Source organism: Phyllobates terribilis, unplaced genomic scaffold (assembly GCF_046119375.1).
Source record: "Phyllobates terribilis strain yellow unplaced genomic scaffold, ASM4611937v1 Scaffold_715__1_contigs__length_759695, whole genome shotgun sequence".
NCBI classification, from domain to species: Eukaryota; Metazoa; Chordata; class Amphibia; order Anura; family Dendrobatidae; genus Phyllobates; species Phyllobates terribilis.
In genome coordinates, this window is record NW_027363475.1 from 412351 (window position 1) to 435787 (window position 23437).

General features: G+C 48.4%; 1 protein-coding gene across 1 annotated transcript in view; it reads right to left on the bottom strand.

Annotated features, from left to right (window-relative positions):
- Positions 1 to 577: 577 nt before the first annotated feature.
- Positions 578 to 23437, bottom strand: part of LOC141236815 (uncharacterized) — a 58057-nt gene continuing 35197 nt past the window's right edge. The window contains exon 3 of the mRNA XM_073668276.1: positions 578 to 2046. Coding sequence (XP_073524377.1) covers positions 1013 to 2046 — 1034 coding nt within the window. The 3' untranslated portion in view covers positions 578 to 1012. The remainder of the gene's footprint in view (positions 2047 to 23437) is intronic.

The following is a 23437-nucleotide window of genomic DNA, read 5'->3' on the forward strand; positions in this document are numbered from 1 at the left end:
GGGAAGGACTTCCCCTATATAAACCCGGGGCTGAGGCAGAGTGAGTGAGAAAGAAGACAGAACAAGAGTAGAGAAGAGAAGCAGCATAGCAAGAAACATCAGGAGCTCTGTGGGGAGCAGTGTTACAACGAGTCAGGGGCTGGCAGCTACAGAGCTCGCCCTGACTGAGAAGATTTCTAACCGGACCCGGAGTCCGAGGCTGTGGGGACTAACTCCTACCCAGCAGCAGAAACCGTCCGGCAGAGGATTTCAGGTCCTCTGGCCCAGAAGCCCGAAGGCACGGTCACACGCGTGGGACCAGCACCGCCATCGTGGAGCGGAAGCCATTAGAAGGCCCCGAGTCACCGGCCATAAGGGTGAGCACCACACGGTACACTCAGGGACGTGGGCTACTTATTCCCGCCTCTAGCAAGGTAGCCAGAAGAGTACAGTTAGTTGGGAAGGCCTACAACTCCGCCTGGCCAGGGGAAATCCCATCTGCTCAAGGACTGACCAGGCCCCTATCACTAGCAAGTACTCCGGGAGGGTCTATCTTTGTCACCAGTAAAGACCCTGAACTACACCGCACCGTCTCTGAGTGGTTCCTGCTACCCCCATCATCCACGTCGGCTGCCCTGAGGCCATACCCCTCCCGTTGGGGGTTATACCATCCACGCTGCACCATCCTTCCACCGGCCTCAGCGGTCTGCCCCGCAGCGGCAGCTCCATAGCTGCATTCAACGGGTGGCGTAGTCACCAACCATCTACTGCTAGTACATCGCCGCTCAGTTTGACTCCCTGGGCACGGACCGGGTCACCGCCACGAGACTACAACCCTCAAGAGATCCGGCTCCGGGTAAGCTCCCGCGTGCGCAACGCAGCGCGACACAGGCCCAGGGGCGCGTCACATGCACAATCTGCATGCGTTTTTTCTGCCAGGGAGATGCAGAAATGATGCAGAAATTTTCTGCTTCATTTCTGCATCGTGTGCACATACCCTAAGAATTGATTTCCATGTAAAACATCACCCACATTAAGAACATGAAAAAGGCTTCTCCTCTGTGTGAATTCTTTGGTGACTAAGAAGTGATGATTTCTTCACAAAACATTTCCCACATTCTGAACAGGAAAAAGGTTTCTCCCCTGTGTGGGTTCTCTGATGTCTGATAAAACTAGTCATGTGTGTAAAACATTTTCCACATTCTGAGCATGAGAAAGGCTTCTTCCCTGTGTGGATTCTCTGATGATTAACCATAACCGATTTATAGTTAAAACATTTCCCACATTCTGAACAGGAAAAAGGTTTCTCCCCTGTGTGGGTTCTCTGATGATTATAAAGCCCCGATTTCCGGTTAAAACATTTTCCACATTCTGAACAGGAAAAATGTTTCTCCCCTGTGTGAGTTCTCTGGTGATTAACCAAAACCAATTTATGGTTAAAACATTTCCCACATTCTGAACAGGAAAAAGGCTTCTCCCCTGTGTGAGTTCTCTGGTGATTAATCAAAACTGATTTATGGTTAAAACATTTCCCACATTCTGAACATGAATAAGGCATCTCCCCTGTGTGGATTCTCTGATGTATAACAAGCTCTGATTTGTAGTTAAAACCATTCCCACATTCTAAACAGGAAAAAGGCTTCTCCCCTGTGTGAGTTCTCTGGTGATTAATCAAAACTGATTTATGGTTAAAACATTTCCCACATTCTAAACAGGAAAATGTCTTCTCCCCTGTGTGATTTCTCTGCCTCGCAAGATCTGATCTGCGAATTTTTTCTTGTTTAAGAAGAGTATTTTTATATTCTGAACGTGAAAATGGCTTCTTTGCTTTAGGAGCAGTTCGTTTTTTAATGCTTATTTTGTAACTTTGATTTTCCTTAGTAGTCGCTAATGAATCAGAAGACAGGACCTGTTTCAAAGGATTAGATGATTGATCTTTGCTGTGAAGGGATGATGGTATATCTGGAGTAATGGCATTCACTTCAATTGCATCTTGTTGGATCTCAATCTCATGTGATTTAAAAATTGAAGATGTCAGTTGTCCTTCTGATCTCCTGGTACAGTCATCTGCCAAGAATAAAATTAAGTATTATTTTTGAATAAATATATTCTTACATTTTTTTAACATTTTTACTTAAAGTGTCTGTAAAAATGGCAAGCTACGTAAAAAAAAAAAAAAAAGAATTATTCACCAAGTCAATTACAGTTCACAGTCTAAAAGACTGTGCCCAAACCACATTTAGCATTCATGTATTTGGCATCACTATAGTGAGAAGAACCCACTTAATTTATCTGGGCACTGTGTGTTGGGTAATAAAATGGCATTTTTGCAATTTTCACTCTCCAACATCCACTGCGTGCTAATTTAGGGAAAGTGCCTGTGGAGTCAAAATAGTCACTACTCCTATAGATTAATTCCCTGAAGGTTATAATTTCCAAGATGGAGTCACTTTATGGGGATTTCTACTGCTCTGGTTTTCTTTCATTTTGTCATATCAAGGTTTCTGCAAATGGTGGGTCCCATTTTCTCTGGGATCTGCTCCTGCAATGTCTGCTTCTGTCACCAGGAGCCTTATTCATCCTGCAGGCGGCGCTGGTGATGGAGGAGACGTCGGAACCAGAAGCTCTGGCGGCGCAGGCTCTGTCTAGCCATTAAGATTAGGGTTGCTGGGACCTGTAGTACCATCCAGTCTGGTAGTATGGGTGTGTGTGCTGTCCAGCTGGAGTAATCTGCTCCCTCCTTCAGAGAATTGGAAAGCACCGCACCCTACTAAAGCTGGAAGCATATTGCTGGAAGCTGCCAGATCCAGCCTTGTCCTCCTCTGGTTCAGTCCTCTGTGCTCAGCTCTCGGCTTGTGTATTTGTTTCTGTTGTGACCTCGGCCCGTTTACTGACTACTCGTTTCTTCTGATTTTGTATTTTCTCTGCCCTCCTGGTTCTGACCCGAATACCAGACTATTCTTCCCATCTCACACCACAGAACAGCTGGTAACACAGTGGCCCAAGCCTACGGGCCTCTGTGTAAGTCCAGATCCATGTAGAGGGGTTAAAGAGAATCTGCCACCCCCTGGGAGTTTGAGACCTATAGTATGGGCATACAGGTTATAGAAAACTAGATCTATACATGCCTGTATGGCCCATAGTAGAGGTCTGCTTGCAGCGAAATGGAGTTTTATAAAATCCGTTATCACATGCTTGGCGTCCCCCGGATGCCAAGAAGTCCCCGCCTATCTGCTTATTTAGCATGTTCCCCACCTCCCCTGCACATCACAGGGACCTGTGACGTGCACTGGTTTAACTCATTTCCCACGCATGCGCAATGCGACGCTCACATCAGGAGCGCTTTGTTTCCTCCCGGTCCGTTTGTCTCTGCACTGCTCCGCAGTCGCAACGCTCATGTGCAGGGGGACATGCTACATAAGCAGATAGGTGGGGATTTCTGGGCTAACTAAAGAGATAGGCGGGGATTTCTTGGTGTCCGGGGGACGCTAAGCATGTGAAGACAGATTTTATAAAACTCAATTTCACTGCAAGCAGACCTCTACTATGGGCCATACAGGTATGTATAGATTTACTTTTCTATAACCTGTATGCCCATATTAGAGGTCTCACATCTCCCAGGGGATGAGAGATTTCCTTTAAAGAAGTTAAAGGGGTGATGGGCAAAACTGTGACTATAGACCATAACACATCTACTGAAGAAATCAAGCTGAACAGGCTTCTTTATAAAAAAAAAAGAGTAAATAGTGGTGAAACCTCTCGGGGGTAATTAGAGCATGGGGTTCTTGGCAATCTAAATTATCGCTAAGTGCCAATATTTTCAGATCAGATGAGTTTCAAGAAGAAATATTAGACATTTTAAATGAACTTTTTCTATTAGTGCAGAGCTGAGGTGTCTTAAATTTAGACCTCGGGCATTGGGAAGAGGTAATGGAGACCTTTTTTGAAAGACTACCAGGGAGTTACAGATTCACATAAGTGAGGCCGGCCGATCCCACCACAATCAAACTATCATACAGAATGAACCTGGAAAAAAAGACATAAAAAATATGTTACATCGCCAACAAGAACATATGTATGAGGGGAGAACTCCAACATTAAAGCGGACTTACACTTATTTATGGTGGACCATTGGAGCTACAACCTGATCAGAAGAGTGGAGAAGTATTAGTGCCCCCATTTCAGGAGAGATTGCGCAGTAATCTGAATTCCTTAGGATTGAAAACATAATGGAATTTATGACGTGAAGTGAATCCAACATACCAGGGCTCGAGTCATACCAACACATTCATGCAGGTGTAAATATTACAGCTATCAGCCTCGCACAGCTTAGAGATACAGGTGCTTCTCAATAAATTAGAATATCATCAAAAAGTTAATTTATTTCAGTTCTTAAAAAAAGTGAAACTCATATTATATAGTCATTACAAACAGAGTGATCTATTTCACGTGTTATTTCTGTTAATGTTGATGATTATGGCTCACAGCCAATGAAAACACAAAAGTCATTATCTCAGTAAATTAGAATAATTAACAAAAAACACCTCCAAAGGCTTCCTATGCGTTTAAAAAGGTCCCTTAGTCTGTTTCAGTAGGCTCTACAATCATGAGGAAGACTGCTGACTTGACAGATGTTTAGAATTCAGTCATTGACACACTCCTCAAGGAGGGTAAGCCACAAAAGGTCATTGCTAAAGAAGCTGGCTGTTCACAGAGTGCTGTATCCAAGCATATTAATGGAAAGTTGAGTGGAAGGAAAAAGTGTGGTAGAAAAAGGTGCACAAGCGACCGGGTTAACTGCGGCCTTGAAAGGATTGTTAAGAAAAGGCCATTCAAAAATTTGGGGGGAGATTCACAAGAAGTGGACTGCTGCTGGAGTCATTGCTTCAAGAGCCACCACACACAGACGTATCCAGGACATGTGTTACAAGTGTCGCATTCCTTGTGTAAAGCCAGTCATAACCAACAGACAATGCCAGAAGCGTCTTACCTGGGCCAAGGAGAAGAAGACCTGGACTGATGCTCAGTGGTCCAAGGTGTTGTTTTCAGATGAAAGTCAATTTTGCATTTCATTTGGAAATCAAGGTCCCAGAGTCTGGAGGAAGAATGGAGAGGCACACAATCCAAGCTGCTTGAGGTCTAGTGTGAAGTTTCCACAATCCGTGATGGTTTGGAGAGCCATGTCATCTGCTGGTGTAGGTCCACTGTGTTTTATCAACACCAAAGTCAGCGCAGCCGTCTACCAGGACATTTTACAGCACTTTATGATTCCCTCTGCCGACAAGTTTTTTGGAGATGGAAATTTCATTCTGCAGCAGGACTTGGCCCCTGTCCACACTGCCAAAAGTACCAATACCTGGTTTAAAAACAACAGTATCAATGTGCTTGATTGGCCAGCAACTCGCCTGACCTTAACCCAATAGAGAATCTATGGGGTATTGTCAAGAGGAGGATGAGAGACACCAGACCCAACAATGCAGACGAGGTGAAGGCTGCTATCAAAGCAACCTGGGCTTCCATAACACCGCAGCAGCCACAGGCTGATCGCCTCCATGCCACGCCGCATTGATGCAGTAATTGATGCAAAAGGAGCCCCGACCAAGTATTGAGTGCATTTACTAAACATACATTTCGGTAGGACATCATTTCGGATTTTAAAATCATTTTTCAAGCTGTTATAAAGTATTCTTATTTACTGAGATAATGACTTTCGTGTTTTCATTGGCTATAAGCCATAATCATCAACATTAACAGAAATAAACACTTGAAATATATCACTCTGTTTGTAATGACTCTATATAATATATGAGTTTCACTTTTTTGAAGAACTGAAATAAATTAACTTTTTGATGATATTCTAATTTATTGAGAAGCACCTGTATATCACACACAGGTGTAATGTTTTTTGCATAGTTAATCGCGATCCTGTATGAAGTCAGTCGGTTTTAAAAGAAATTGAAAAATCAGGACAAAAGGGAAACTCTGTTGTTATTGTACAGAAATTCACGCTTGGCCCTCACTGCACATTTAATGTTATCAATCATAAAAGTGAAGTTTGGTCATTAAAACTGGACCTGGTCTCGTAGGGACCATATGAGGACATTCAGCAGCACAGAAGGGAGAGAAGGTAGATTCATCCAATAACATATCAGGGATCTAGGAAGCCAACAGCATCATTACCCTCCGCTTTCTCTTACAGGCCCATCATAATATTTTCTTCAAGTGATTTTCTAAACTGTCTGTACATTCTACGTACGTTGTCATCTGGTTTTCTAGTTTACAGATCTGAGGAGGTAATGGTCAGCGTCTTCTAATCACAGGGAGTAGGTGGATCCTCCAAGTCATAAGTTCTATAGAAAAGGGTTTTCAATGGCCAAAATCATTTGAACAGTTTTGGGTGGAGGAGAATGTTGTGGTCTAGAGGCAAAATGGTGATCATACGATTGTGATACGGCCGGACTACACCACCGATAAAGCAGCCACAGCCGGTGACTGAGAAGAATCTGTGACTTCTCTGCATTTAGTGGTCACTACTCACCTGGGTAGTCATATGTAGGAATCTCCTCTTTACACCGCTCATCACCCCTCACATATGTCTCTGTAGTATTAATATGGGTCAGATCTTCACCCTGAAACAAATATTGTAAAAGTCATAGACAGATGGAGAGATCACATCTATGATCAGCTCTAATCCTGTCATCTCCACCGTTCTCATTACACAAGTATAAAACATATAATACTGGTGGATAAAACAAGACTGAACACAAGACCTTCACAGCTGTCTACACATCATAGGTGAGATCTCATGACACCTTCTCTCCATCTACCTGATGATCCTGAGGAACATTGGGGTCTTCTTGTTTACAGTCCTGTGGAAGAAGAGGACGGGGACATCTGTCTCGTGTTGTCCTCTTACTGGATAGATCTGGAAGAAACACATACAGGGACTGAATTCATTCTTTACATACAGATAATTATAGGCCGTGTGTATTTAGTCCTATCTATTACCTGGTGATGTGAGGGGCTGGGGAACCTCCATCATAACGTCCTTGTACAGATCTTTGTGTCCTTCTAAATACTCCCACTCTTCCATGGAGAAATAGATGGCGACATCCTGACACCTTATAGGAACCTGACACATACAATGATACCATCATCCCCCCGATCCCTCCATAGCGTTACTGTATAATGTCCCAGCATTCCCAGCAGTGTCACCTCTCCAGTCAGCAGCTCAATCATCTTGTAGGCGAGTTCTAGGATCTTCTGGTCATTGATGTCCTCATTTATCAGGGGGTGAGGTGGAGGCCCCGTGATTAATCTCTGGTTATGGAGAGACACATTAATAAATCTCACTACAGACATTTCCAGAGTCCTCACCTCTCCAGTTCTGTCCATCTGTTATTCCCATAGATAAGAATGAGTAATAAATATGGCGCTGTGCCTTATTACATACCATCCTCTCTGGCTATGAATGGTGCCATCCCTTATTACGTAGCACCCTCTTTAGCTATGTATGGTGCCATCCCTTATTACATAACATCCTTTCTAGCTATGTATGATGCTGCCCGTTTTTATGTAGCATCCTCTCTAGCTATCTAGGGCGCCGTCCCTTATTAGGTAGAACTCTCTCTAGATGTGTATGGTGCCTTCCCTTATTACGTAGCACCCTCTCTAGCTATGAATGGCGCCATCCCTTATTACGTAGCACCCTCTCTAGGTATGTTTGGCACTGTCTCTTATTACGTAGCATCTTCTCTAGCTATGTATGGTGCCTTCCTTTATTACGTAACATCCTCTCTAGGTATGTATGGTGCTGTCCCTTACTACGTAGCATCCTCTCTAGCTATGTAGGGCGCCTTCCCTTATTACGTAGCATCATCTCTAGTTATGTACGGCGCCATCCCTTATTATGTAGCATCCTCTCTACTTATGTTTGGCGCTGTCACTTATTACGTAGCACCCTCTCTAGTTATGTATGGCGCCATCCCTTATTATGTAGCATCCTCTCTACGTATGTTTGGCGCTGTCACTTATTACTTAAAATCCTTTTTAGCTATGTATGGCGCCATCCCTTATTACGTAGCATCCTCTCTAGGTATGTATGGCGCTGTCACTTATTACGTAGCACCCTCTCTAGCTATGTATGGTGCCTTCCCTTATTACATAGCATCCTCTCTAGCAATGTATGGTGCCGTCCCTTATTACGTAACATCCTCTCTAACTATGTATGGCGCCGTCCCTTATTACATAGTACCCTCTCTAGCTATGTATGGCGCCTTCCCTTATAACGTAGCACCCTCTCTAGCTATGTATGGCGCTGTCACTTATTACGTAGCATCTTTTCTAGGTATGTATGGTGCTGATACATATTACGTAGCATTCACTCTATGTATGGCGCCGTCCCTTATTACATAGTACCCTCTCTAGCTATGTATGGTGCCTTCTTTTATTACATAGCACCCTCTCTAGCTATGTATGGCGCCTTCTCTTATTACGCAGCACCCTCTCTAGGTATGTATGGCGCTGTCACTTATTATGTAGCACCCTCTCTAGCTATGGATGGTGCCGTCCCTTATGACGTAGCATCCTCTCTAGGTATGTATGGCACTGTCCCTTATTACGTAGTATCCTCTCTAAGTATGTATGGCACTGTCCCTTATTACGTAGCAACCTCTCTAGCTATGTATGGCGTCGTCCCTTATTACGTAACATCCTTTCTAGCTATGTATAGTGCTGTCCCTTATTACGTAGCATCCTCTCTAGCTATGTAGGGCGCCTTCCCTTATTACGTAGCACCCTCTCTAGCTATTTGTGGCGCCTTCCCTTATTACGTAGTACCCTCTCTAGCTATGCATGGCGCTGTCACTTATTACGTAGCATCCTCTCTAGGTATGTATGGCACTGTCCCTTATTATGTAGCACCCTCTCTAGCTATGTATGGCTCCGTTCTTTATTATATAGCGTCCTGTTATGTTTAGAACCTGATATGTAAAGGACAAGAAAGTGCACCATGTAATATTATGTTACATATACAGGTGCTTGTCACAAAATTAGAATATCATCAAAGACTTAATTTATTTCAGTTCTTCAATACAAAAAGTGAAACTCATATATTATATAGAGTCATTACAAACAGAGTGATCTATTTCAAGTGTTTATTTCTGTTAATGTTGATGGTTATGGCTTACAGTCAATGAAAACACAAAAGTCATTATCTCAGTAAATTAGAATACTTTATAACAGCTTGAAAAATGTTTTTAAAATCCGAAATGTTGGCCTACTGAAATGTATGTTCAGTAAATGCACTTGTGGCACCCCAGGGGTCTGGTTACCACAGTAATAGAGATATTATGTCTGAGAGCAAGTGGGAGGTTTCTCTGGTCAGGAGCCCTAAACATGCAACACGGCCCACCCAGACCTGGGAGGGGAGCAATCTGCCCTTATAAAACTGGGTCTGGGGCGGGATTAGAGTAGTCAGAGCCTGGAGAGGGAAAGTGAGAACAGGAGCTCTGTAGGAGGAGAAGCAGAAGACCAGGGGCTGTGAGCAGAGATATAGCTCGCCCTGGCTGAAGTTACTAAAACCGGACACAGGAGTCCGAGGCTGTGGGGACTGATATATAACCAGCAGCAGAAACCAGCCGGCAGGGGATTCCAGGTCCTCTGGCCATAGAAGCTCGGAGGCTCAGTCACAAAGAAGGGACCAGCACCGCCATCCAGGAGCGGAGGCTAACAGAAGGCCCCAAGTCACCAGCCATACGGGTGAGCACCATACGGTACACTCAGGGACGTGGGCTACTTGTAACCGCTGACAGCAAGGTAGCCAGGAAGAGTGCAGATAAACGGGGAGGCCTACAACTCCACCTGGCCAGGGGAACTCCTGCTTGCTCGCAGACTGACCAGGCCCCTTATGCTAGCCAGTACTCCCGGGAGGGTCTGCCTTGTACCATCAGTAAAGACCCTGAACCGCACCACACGTCTCTGTGATTCCTTGCCGCACCAGCACCATTAGCACTGGGACCCTCACACCATCACTCCCATCATCTCTCACATTAGCTGCCCTGAGGCAATACTTCTCCCGAGGGGAGTTATCCCATACTCGGCTGCGCAAACAACATCAGCCTCAGCGGTCTGCAGCGCAGCGGCGGTCCAATCCACGGGTGGCGTAGTCGGACAATTAGAATACAAATAGACTGCCACTGGTTTGACCACCCTGGGTACGGACCGGGTCACCGCCACACGGAGACTACAACCCCCAGCATTCTACAACAGGCCCGGTTCCGGGTTCCCCTGCACAGCACAGGCCCAGGGGGCGCGTCAACTTTGGCGTAGTCGGCAGGATTTCGTGCCCACAACCACCGGGTACTGCGTGCCTGAAAAAGACTTTTGAACTTACCTGTGGTGAAGTTTCCCGCCGTCCGGAGTCGTTTCCCGCCATCCGGAGCCGATTCCCGCCATCAGACGCCATCTTGGACCGTTTCCCGCCGTCTTCTGCCTTCTTCCCGCCATCTGCAGCTGCTTCCCGCCTTCGGACGCCATCTTCGGGACGCCGCACAGGAAGAAGAGGGGCGTGGACGCCGAAAGCGCGCGAGATCTGAAGCTCCGCCCCACGCTCCGCCCCACACAGTGACGCTGCGCAAGGTCCTGGAAGGGAGGAAGAGCGACGCTGACGTCATCGGAGCGCGACGCCAGGTCCTCGACCCCGACGATCGACTGCGGAGCCGCGGCCTATGGAAGAAGAGCATCGCAAGGTAGGCCACGTTCCACTAGGGGGGAGGAGGATGCCGGACACCGAGGGGAGCTCCACTGCCACAGCCACCGCCTGCACAACCACTGCAGCAGTCATGCCATTCACCATGCCCTATATCCCGGGGGCAACCTGGCTACCCCAGTACTCAGGGGAGTCACATACCCTAAATGACTTTAGAGAAAGACTGGATAGCCTCTTCCAGGTGTACCCCCTCACAGAAGAGCAAAAAGTGAGCATCCTGGTGGCCCAATTAATCGGGGCAGCCCAAAGGGAGGTAAAGTCCTGGCCACCTGGGAGGAAGAGGACTGTCAGAGAGATACTAGCCCGGCTGAAAGACACGTTTGACACCCGCACCTCAGCTGAGATAAAACTAAGATTTTATGGGTGCAAACAGCGGGCACATGAGAGTATAAGAGACTATGCTTTAAACCTACAAGAGGCCCTGAGAGCCATTAAGCAGGCAGACCCTGACAGCGTGGGAAATGAAGATAAGCTGTTGACTGAACAATTTATTGAGGGTCTACTGTGCAATGCCCACCGAACCCAGTTGCAGGCAATGGCCTTACAGGACCCTGACCTGGACTTTGCACAGTTCAAGGACAGAGCCATCCGGGTGCTCCGAGAACCAGCACCAGGTGGCGCTGTGACCCACAGGCGCCCTGCTATCACTTACCACCAGGAGACGGCGCCCTTGTCTGCAGGGCCTGTGGGAGCTGATGCGCAGGCTTTAGACAGTGACCCGGCTACAGACCTGCACCATCAGGTCCAAGAGCTGACTAAGAGCTTTGCCCCGCTAACCAGAACTGTGCAGTCTTTACAGGTCTCTTCTCCAGGAAAGATCCAGCTGGCATCCGGACCGGAGGATGTCCCGTGGCGCCGACTGAGGAGGACCCCACCGGCCAGAGGAAGACCCAGCGACAGATACAACGAGGACGGACGACCCATCTGCCGCCGCTGCAATCAACCCGGACATGTGGCAAGGTACTTCATTTAAACGGGCACAACCTGGGGTAGAGGGCCAACCCCCAGGCACAAGACCATCAGGCCCATCAAACTGGCGTGATAAATACGTAGGGGGACGTCCAATCTTGCCTGTGGTACTGGATGACATTCCTATGAGTGCCCTACTAGACACTGGGTCACAGGTGACCACCATCCCGTACGTGCTCTTTAAGCAGTACTGGAATGACTCGGACATAACCCGCTACCCAGATGACGACCTGAGTATCATCGCCAGCAATGGTCAGCCCGTGCCACAGGTGGGATTCAAAGAGGTGACCATTAAGATCGGTAAAGTCGAACTGGCGGCACAAGGACTGATTATAGTGGACATAGACCGTCATGAGAGTCACCCTAGAATAACCTTGGGAACTAATGTGATTGAAAATTGTCTTGCAGAGGTGATTCTCATTTTACAGTAGGTTGCCAAGAACGCCAGTTCCGGCCAGCAGCGTGTGCTCCAAAAAGAGATCCGGGCACTGATGAAGCGGCAACAGGTGGAACTATCTGGTGGTGAGATAGGTAGCGTGAGAATGTGTGACCCGTTCCCTATTGCCATGCCCCCAAAAAGTGAGATGATGATTTGGTGCCGGGCAGCTATTGGTCTAAGAGGTAGAGACTACCAAGCAATGATAGAACCCGTCTACTCAGACAGTAGGCCCACGATTCTGACAGCACGGGGGGTGGTCGATGTACGCCATGGGAGGGTGCCCGTTCGCATCATAAATATCGGGGAGAGAGAAGTACACCTGCCCCAGTATGCCACGCTAGCCAAATTGTTCACCATCAACCAGAACTCTGTACAGGCCGTGGAACCCTTGCCTCCATCTCGACTAGAGATGAGCGTTGTTCTACTCGAACTGTTCGCCAATCTCAAATTCGAGCTGTTTTGGGCGGTGTTCGAGCCGGTCGGCGAACACGAACAATTTGAGAAAAATTCGGCTGTTCGAGGTTATGTTCGATAACTGTTCGTGCACCAAAATCATAACTGGATTTTTTCTCAGTAATGATGAAAATTAATGTTAATGCGCAATTTGAGTGTACAGCGGGGCGGGGGGAGGGGCAGGGGATGGATCTCTGCAGGAACAATGAAGATCTCCATTTTTTTTTCTCTTTCCCGCATTTGCAGTGGGGAGGTGCAATCTGTCAGCCTATCAGCAGCGCACACACGGAGCGAAGTGCTTTTTTTCACACAAGCAAGGGCATGTGTGATTGGCAGTGTATGTCACATGTCCTTGCCCTATAAGACCAAGCCATTTTCCCCGTCGCCACCATTTTCTCACTGCTGCAGCTGCGTGTTAGACGGCACCGCTGTTGCTGTGTGCGCTATACCTTGTTAATTTCAATCCAATTTTCGCACAAATATACAGATAGCTTGGGAGTAGGGAATAGTTGTGATTGCAGTCCTTTTAAGGACTAGGTTACAGCATTTCCTACGACTTTTATCAGGCAGGTCTGTGCTCTTAAATAGATAGATTGTGGGAGTAAAGACTAATTGTAATTGGAGTCCTTTTCAGGACTAGGTTACATCAGTTCCTATCAGTTTTTGCCAGGCAGGTCTGTGCCAGTGCTGTGCAAGTTTTTTTCACAGCATTTGGCTGAATCTAGCAAAGCTAATCCTTTTTGGCCTATTGCAGAGTGTGTTAGTCAGTGGAGTAGCCTATCTGTGTTGCAAGATATACCACCTGTGTATAGAATACCAATTTTTTTACTGCACCTAGTGAAGTAAAATCTTTTGGGCATAGCATCATTCTATTAGTCCATCTATACTGACCTCCATCAGGTTGCAAACTGAATATAATTTTTTTTCTGCATCTAGCTCTGAAAAAATATTTGGGCTTCTAGCGGTGTGTGGGACTTGGTCTATTAGTCCATCTATACTGACCTCCATCAGGTTGCAAATTAAAAATAATTTTTTTCTGCATCTAGCTCTGAAAAAATATTTGGGCTTCTAGCAGTGTGTGGGACTTGGTCTATTAGTCCATCTATACTGACCTCCATCAGGTTGCAAATTAAAAATATTTTTTTTCTTCATTTATCTCTGAAAAAATATTTGGGCTTCTAGCAGCGTGTGGGACTTGGTCTATTAGTCCATCTATACTGACCTCCATCAGGTTGCAAATTAAAAATAATTTTTTTCTGCATCTAGCTCTGAAAAAATATTTGGGCTTCTAGCAGTGTGTGGGACTTGGTCTATTAGTCCATCTATACTGACCTCCATCAGGTTGCAAATTGAATAAAAAAATTTTCTGCATCTAGCTCTGAAAAAATATTTGGGCTTCTAGCGGTGTGTGGGACTTGGTCTATTAGTCCATCTATACTGACCTCCATCAGGTTGCAAATTAAAAATAATTTTTTTCTGCATCTAGCTCTGAAAAAATATTTGGGCTTCTAGCAGTGTGTGGGACTTGGTCTATTAGTCCATCTATACTGACCTCCATCAGGTTGCAAATTGAATAAAAAAATTTTCTTCTTCATTTAGCTCTGAAAAAATATTTGGGCTTCTAGCAGTGTGTGGGACTTGTTCTATTAGTCCTTCTATACTGACGTCCAGCAGGTTGCAAATTGAATATAATTTTTTTCTGCATCTAGCTCTGAAAAAATATTTGGGCTTCTAGCGGTGTGTGGGACTTGGTCTATTAGTCCATCTATACTGACCTCCATCAGGTTGCAAATTAAAAATAATTTTTTTCTGCATCTAGCTCTGAAAAAATATTTGGGCTTCTAGCAGTGTGTGGGACTTGGTCTATTAGTCCATCTATACTGACCTCCATCAGGTTGCAAATTAAAAATAATTTTTTTCTGCATCTAGCTCTGAAAAAATATTTGGGCTTCTAGCAGTGTGTGGGACTTGGTCTATTAGTCCATCCATACTGACCTCCATCAGGTTGCAAATTGAATAAAAAAAATTTCTGCATCTAACCCAGCCAATAGTTTTGGCCTAATACCACAGTTTGGCCACTCAGCTCTGCTCGGTTACCATCCATTGTTTTTTTGTGCAAACAACTCCAGAGTTGTGAATTAGTTAACCACCAAAATGAGTGGAAAAAGGCCTGCTGCTGGTGGAAAGGGGAATAGGCGTGTTGGGAAGGGGAAAAAAGGTTGTGTCCGTGGGGTAGGTGCAGAAGAAAGACCATCTTCCAGCCAAACTAAAATGTCTACTTCTTTTAGCGGACAATGTGATAAGATCCCTTTCTTACGGCCACGCCAATCGCTACAAATTCCAGATGAGGCACAAAAACAGCAGGTGCTTCAACGGATATCAAGTGCTCCTTTAAGTGGGCTCTCCTCCACATCAACTTCAACATCACAAATACTCCAGTCCTCAAAGGTGTCACCCAAATCGCACTTGCTTCCTCACAGCTCCCAAATCTCCAGCTGCCCGTCTGAGTATGAGGTAGAACAGATGGTTGAGTCTGCAGAGCTGTTTACTCATACTATAGCCTGGGAATCAGAGGTCGACTCCAGCGCTTCTGTGAATCCAGACGAGGAAATGATCTGCACTGATGCCCAGAATCTTTATGAGTCGGATCCAGGACCAGACGCAGAAGGTTCTGACCATAATGTAGACCCTCATTCCCAAACTGTAACTCCTGTTGGTGGAGACAATGAGGAAGACGATGATAAGACTCAAATACCTGATTGGAGCGACAACTTTAGTTTTTTGTCAGGGCAGGAACAGGTTGGCTCTGAGGACGACGGGTGTGATAACGCACAGGGTGATGATGATGAGGTCGGAGATCCCACTTACTGTCAACCCACAGTCAGCCAAGAGATGAGGTCAGCAGAGGAGGTGGAGGAAGATGCTAGTGACGACGAGGTCAGGTTGCGCCTTCCTGGACAGAGACGTAGTACTGGAAGCACGTCAACAACTGCATCCTCAAACACAACTCTGCCTCTCACCACAAGTCGTGGTGGCTCTTCAGGTCGCATGGGTGCTAAGCCTTGCATAGCCTGGGCATTTTTTCAGATCGATAAAGATGACCCAACTCGTGTTATCTGTAACATTTGTCAGCAAAAGCTAAGTAGAGGCCAAAAAATACATAGTTTGAGTACTTCATGCATGAACCGGCACATGGACATGAAGCATAAGTTGCAGTGGAAAGCTCAGTGTGCTGCAATGCGGTCTAGCCGGCCGGGCCAACCACCGTCTGCCATATCTTGTGCATCCGCGGCCTCTTCATCCTCTGTGACTGGGGGGACAGCAGTCACACCTGTTTTGGGGCGCAGACCTGCCACCTCTTTACCCGCAACAGTCAGCGTGATTGGCAGGTCATCATTTTCTTTGGAGGTGGTAACACCAGCTGGTCTTGAGCGCTGTCCGACATCGATAGCACCACCTTTGGATCAAGGCAACCTAACATGTCCGCCTGCATCTTCCTCACAGACCGGCAGTTTGCCGGGGACACCCTTATCAACCCCGTCTAAGCACAATAGCCAGCCCTCGGTCCCTCAGATGTGGACAAGTAAAAGACCATTTCCTCCTAGCCATGAGAAAGCTAAGAGGTTGAATTTCACCATCTGCAAGCTCTTGGCTACAGAAATGCTGCCTTTCCGCCTGGTGGACACAGAGGATTTTCGAGACCTTATGTCCGTCGCAGTGCCCCAGTACCAGATGCCCAGTCGGCACTACTTCTCAAAGAAAGGTGTGCCTGCGCTCCACCAGCATGTCGCACACAACATCACCGCTTCTTTGAGAAACTCTGTGTGTGACAGGGTGCATTTCACCACAGACACTTGGACGAGTAGGCATGGACAGGGGCGTTACATGTCGCTGACTGGGCACTGGGTAACTATGGTGACAGCAGGACAAGGGGCTGCTGTCCAAGTCTTGCCGTCCCCACGAGTTGTGCGTCAATCCTCTTTATGTCATTTTTCCTCCACTGCTTCTGCCTCCTCAACCTCCTCTCGGTCTTCCACCTGCACCCAAAGCCTGTCTGGTCATGCCACAAGCTTTCTAACTGCGCAGAAGGGATCCTGCACACCTCCTTACTATGCTGGCAGTAGGGCTCAACGTCATCAGGCGGTTTTTACATTGAAATGTCTGGGAAATGTGAGTCACACAGCTGAGGAGTTGTGGTCAGCTCTGGAGAACCAATTTCATGAATGGTTGTCTCCACTGGACCTGAAACCAGGGAAGGCCGTGTGCGACAATGCTGCAAACCTGGGTGCGGCCCTTCGCCGGGGCAATGTCACACACGTGCCTTGTATGGCTCACGTGTTGAACCTGGTTGTCCAGCAATTTTTAGCCCACTATCCCAGACTAGATGGCCTTCTGCAGAGGGCACGGTCGCTGTGTGCTCACTTCCGCCGTTCGCATCCCGCAGCTCAGCGACTTACATCTCTACAGAAGTCGTTGGGCCTGCCACTTCACCGTCTAAAATGCGATGTGCCTACCCGGTGGAATTCAACTCTGCACATGTTGCAGCGACTGTGGCAGCACCGACAAGCCCTGGTGCAATACATTCTGACGTATAGCCTGGGCCAACGAGATTCAGAGGTGGGGCAAATCACGCTGGAGGAGTGGTCTCAGATCAGGGACCTATGCACCCTTCTGCACAGTTTTGAAATGGCGACGAAGATGTTTAGTGCTGACGATGCCATTATCAGCATGACTATTCCGGTGATTTACATGCTGGAGCACATGTTAAACAGAATTCGGAGTCAGGTGGTGGTGACGCGCCCCCTGGGACATATTCCTTTTTGAGGGGAATACCCGGCACCGGATCAGATGGGGGGTTGTAGTCTCCGAGCGGCTGTGACCCGGTCCCGTGCCCAGGGCGTCAAGCTCAGTGTGATGTGGCAGTTCTACAGATGTTACTAAAGTTCTTTTGTGTCGACTACGCCACCCGTTGTGATGCGGTCACTGTGGCCGCCGCTGCAGCAGGGTCCGCTGAGGCTGATGGTGGGTGCGCAGCTTGATGAGATAACCCCCAACGGGAGGGGTATAGCCTCAGGGGGGACAGGTGCAGAGGATGGGGGTTGTGGTGGTGCAGTGCAGACGGCAATGAAGACAGAGTCGGGTAGTGCAGTTAAGGGTGTTTACTTACTGCAGATGTTGTACTGGTCACTCCAGCTGCGAGTGACCACCCGAGCCGTGCTGCGTCCACCAGGTCCTGGATCCAGCCAACCCCCAAACAAGTCCGGAGCGTGGCCCTGAGCTCTCCCTCTGTCCTTTCTTCAGCCGTCCCCACCAGTGATCCACCTAGGTCCAGCTCCCTCGGGCCTTCTGTTGGGACACCCTTGGCCCTGGGTTCCCTGACCCTTCATGTGGTGTGCCTTCGGGGTGGATGTGATGGGTGACCGTGGCAGACGCTGCCCACGGTCTCCGGTCTCTGGCTGGGGTGTGCTTTCTGCCCCCACCAGTTTGGGTTCCGGTACCCTTTTGCTGACTCCTCACCCGGTGCTCTAATTTGGGTTCTTGGGTCCCTTCAGTCTTCCCCCTCTGGGTCTTTCTCTGCTCCACTCTCTCTCCAGGGCTGCTGTTTCCTTCTCTCTGCTGATTTGTTCTCTGCATCAGACAGGCTCCTCTCCAACTGACTTGTTCTCTACAACTGACCCTGATTCTAGTTGGTGCCCACCTTATATATCCCTCTATGTGTGAGCTCAGGTGACCAGCACCCAATGAGCTCCTAACACTACCCAGACTGCTCCCCCTATCTGCCCCTACACTACATGGGATGTACCACCCCCCTCCCACTCCAGCCAGGAACAGACTCGGTCGTACCTGCACATTTCTAAGTGGGAGTACCGTCGGCCTGTTCCTCGGAAATGGGATGTGTGTAGTGCATGCAGCTGACTGAGCTCAGATCCACACTCCATCCTTACCCGGGAGTGGAATATCACACCTCTGGGTTGAGGTGCAATACTCCTGTAGCAGCCGAATCCTCAGGGTGCTACAGTGGCACAAGAGGAGGTGGAGGAAGTAGAGGAGGAGGAGTTGTATGCGGAAGGGCTAACATCTGCAAGGTCCAGACGGTCGGCAGCACCAAGGCGGCAGGCATGTGAGGGTGGGGGAGATGATTTTACCAGGGCGCATGGTAGCAGCCAAACTAGTGAGGAAGGTGCAGGAGCCCAGGAAGAAGTGGAGGACGAACTGATGGAAAACTCATCAGATGAGGGAGACCTTGATCACATTTCTGTTGTGCGAGGTTGGGGGGAGAGGACAGAGGAAGGAAGCATGATTGTTACCTCGCCACCAACACAACAGGGACTTGGTGCTCCTGGATGCGCAACACACATGAGTGCCTTCTTGCTGCACTACCTGCAACATGACCCTCGAATTGTGAGAATTAGAAATAATCCTGACTACTGGGTTGCCACACTGTTAGATCCCCGGTACAAAAGTAAATTTGCAGAAATTATTCCTGCCATAGAAAGGGATGCACGCATGCAGGAGTATCAGCAGAGACTGTTGCAGAATCTTACATGTGCTTTTCCACAAAACACCAGTGGTGCACGTAGTGAATCTCACAGTTCCAACTTGCCAACCGTGGTCTGTATGGAATTGTTCAATAAAGGGCCCAAAATTAAGATAACATAGATGGGAGAGGTCTCTATGAATAGGAATTCCTAAGTATTTGATACCCTGTGAGGGCCAGGCAAAGGGAAAGTTGGACTGGATGGAATCCTATATGGATTTAGGGAGGGAGACATCGAGGGCCTCAGACTTCGCTGCATTGATTTTAAAATTTTACCATGTAACAAAGTGATCTATTTCAGCCATAACAGCAGGGATGGATATATGTGATTGAGTGATACATACTAGGACATCATCAGCAAATAGAGAGCACTTGTACTCGGTGCCTCCCACCTCAATCCACCTAATATTGGGGTTATGGCGAATTGATGAGAGCAGGTGCTCCGTCACTAGGATGTATAAGAGAGGGGACAGAGGACATCCCTGCCTTGTCCCATTGGTGATTGTGAAAGGTGATGAAAATGTTCTGACGCACCCCCTGGGCCTTGGGACACCCGGAGCCGGACCCTTTTTGGTGGATGCTGGTGGTTGTAGTCTTCGTGGCGGCGATCCGGTTCCGTGGCTCAGGGCGGTCAAACCAGTGGCGGAACTATTTATGTGGTTTTGATGTTTAAATGTCCGACTACGCCACCCGTGGATTGCGGTCAGAGTGAACCGCCGCTACAGGGCAGACCGCTAAGGCTGGTGTTGTGGGTGCAGCAGAGCGTAGCATAACTCCCCACGGGAGGAGTATAGCCTCAGGGCAGTGTATGCGGAGGATGGGGGTGATGGTGCAGGGCAGCAGCAGTAACGACACGGAGTCAGTGATGCAGTTCAGGGCCTTTACTCACAGTTCTTATTATCCAGACCACGTCTGCAGGTAACGGCTGCCCACGTCGTACTGTGCTCACCAGGTGAGGGGCTCAGACAACTCCCAGATAACTTTGGAGCGCTTCACAGGACCCCCTTTGTGTGTCCTTTGTCTGGCCTTTCTTACCAACACTTCTGTCCGGCTGCCTCGGGCCTCCTCTTGGTAAACTTGGCGCCAGTTTCCCTGACCCTATGTGGTGCCTTCCTAGCGGGTGGAGCAAGGGGCTGCGCCACATAAAATGTCAGAGCCTCCGGTTTCTAGCTGAGGGTCGTTTCCTGCCTCCACTAGTTCGGGGACCGGTCTCCCCCTTTGGCCTGACCCCTCCACGCAGGTGGATTCGGGCGTGCGGTGGCGACTCGCCCGTCCGCACCCCTGGGATCCCTTCATTCCTCGTTCCTGGAGCCTTCTCCGCTCCTCTTCCTTCCTTCTCCCTCTTGCAGGCCTGGGCCTCTGTTACTAGGCCCGCCTCCGGAGCAGAGCTCATGCAGAGCCCCTGCTCCCTGCCACTTCTGCTCAGACTTCTCTGCACTGAACTAAGATGGTGCCCACCTTTTATACTCCCTTCTCAATGCACCCAGGAACTGCTTCCTCCCTGCTCCTGCACTGCAGGGTTCCCCTTCCTCAGTGTTCCCTCCCCCCACTCCAGCCAGGGACAGGGACTGTCGTGCCCATCTCAGGGGCATATTGGTCGCCCTGCCCCACGGCAATGTGGTGTAATGCATGCAGGTGTCGGGTCCTGATCCACACTCCATCCTTATCTGAGAGTGAGATATCACACCTCTGGGTGAGGTGCAATACGTCTGTAGCAACCGAGCCCTCGGTGCTACAGTTCCATTTATCTTCAGCCTAGGTGACGTATTGTGATACAGGGCCGTGATTTTGGCTATAAAAGGGTCCCCTAGACCCCTACCCCAAGCTTTTTAAGAGAATCATATATGGCGTGCCAGGAGACTCTATGGAATGCTTTCTCAGCATCCAACGAGAGTATCTACTTACAAATTTTTAACTGCATCTAGCCCAGGAAATACTTTGTGCCTAGTAGCAGTGTCTGCTAGTCAGCGGATTATCCCGGCTGTTAAGCAAGCTACACCACCTGTAGTTTGGACACTTAATTTTTTCAAAGGAAATGCTTCGGGACCACGGGATACTTAGTGAAGAGCATCAGGAGGCACCCCAAGGCATAGGGGCTGGGACTGGCACTAGGATGCCTTGCGGTGGACAGCCGAGCTCGATCCTTATAAAAGCTTTTTAACTGCAGCAGCTTTAGTGGACGCTACTGGAGCTGGAATTACGCGGCTGCTGGCATGAGACTTGCCCTCCAATAGATCCTTGTAAATGGATTTAAAGTGTATTCATTCAAATTAGAGGGACAATTTAAATTAAAAAGCTTAGAGCTGCCTCCACCACAGGGGGGCTCTCTCGACCCACCAGCGGACAGGCACCAGTATTGGGAGAGGGGGGCTGGCCGTCAGGGTTCACCGCGGCTCTGGCACAAACCCGGCGACACGGAGGTGGCACGGGCAGGAGCGGACTGGCCGTCTCGGCTTCTCACTTTTTGGATTTTAGAAGGGCATGACATGCCTATATCTGTGTCTCCCCCTCCTTTTACTCCTCCACCTCTTTTCTTTTCGCATGACTATATGTACTTGTCACTTTTCCATGTGTTAGTTGTGTCTTCTGAGCAGTTTGTCAGCTTTTGGACACCTTTGAAGGTGTTTTCTATGTGTTTCTATGTGTTTTTGTTTGCCTGCCATTGGTTTTAACGGTGTTCGAAGGTGTTCGACGAACAGTTCGACGAACAGTTCGGCGAACACATGGGTGTTCGACGAACCGAACCGAACTCGAACACTACGGGGGTGGCTCAACACTAATCTCGACCAGAGGAAGGTAACGGCTCTAAGAAACCAATGGAGGACTGGTGTCAGCAACTACATTTGGGTACTGACTCCACTCCCTCACACCAAAAACAGGGAGTCTATCGGGTGGTTCAAGAGTACGAGAGAGTGTTTAGTAAACACCCACTGGACTTCGGGCGAGTAAAGGGGGTAGAACATCACATCCCCACGGGAGACCATCCTCCCATAAAGGAGAGATACCGACCCGTACCCCCTGCACACTACCAACACGCCAAGGGGATGCTTAGAGACATGAAGGAGGCTGGGGTAATCAGGGACAGCTGTAGCCCCTGGGCAGCTCCACTAGTCTTAGTGAAAAAGAAAGACAACACCATGAGAATGTGTGTAGACTACAGGAAGGTCAACCGTATCACACACAAAGATGCATACCCGTTACCAAGGATAGAAGAGTCCTTAGCTGCATTAAAATCTGCTAACTTCTTCTCTACTTTAGATCTCACTAGCGGGTACTGGCAGGTTCCTGTAGCAGAGGCGGACCGGGAGAAGACCGCATTCACCACCCCGATGCGTCTCAGCGAATTTAACTGTATGCCGTTCGGGCTCTGCAACGCACCAGGAACCTGCCAACGGTTGATGGAATGCTGTCTGGGACACCGGAACTTCGAGACGGTCCTGTTATACCTGGACGATGTCATTGTCTATTCCAAGACCTACGAGGACCACCTGAAACACCTGGCAGAAGTGTTTGAAGCTCTGGCAAACTACGGCCTAAAAGTGAAACCCTCCAAGTGTCACCTCCTGAAACCAAAGGTGCAGTACCTGGGACACGTGGTGAGTGCTGACGGAGTGGCTCCCGACCCTGATAAGATCACCGTGATTAAGGCCTGGCCAAGACCCTCCAGCACAAAGGAAGTGCGGCAGTTCCTCGGGTTGGTAGGCTACTACCGAAGATTCATTCCCGGTTTCACCAAAATGGCAGCCCCTATGCAGGACCTCCTGATAGGTCAATCTCGGAAAGCCAAAAACCAGAAGCCGCCCTTCAGGTGGGAAAAGTTGGAAGAGGAGTCCTTCTGCCAGCTGAAGATGGCCCTCACGGGGGATGAAATCCTGGCATATCCAGACTACAGCCAGCCCTTTATCCTCCACACGGACGCAAGCAACATCGGGCTAGGAGCTGTACTGTCCCAGATCCAGCAAGGGAAAGAACGGGTAATCGCTTACGCCAGCCGAAAGCTACGGCCCACTGAGAGGAACCCTGAGAATTATAGCTCATTCAAGCTGGAGTTCCTGGCAGTAGTGTGGGCAGTGACCGAACATTTCAAGCATTACCTTGCCTCCTCCAAATTCACCGTGTACACGGATAACAACCCGTTGACACACCTGGACACTGCAAGGCTCGGTGCCCTGGAACAGAGATGGATGGCCCGCCTGTCCAACTTTGAATTCACCATCAAATACCGGGCGGGGCGCTCAAATGCCAACGCAGATGCCCTGTCTAGGATGCCGAACTTACCGGACGTAGGGGA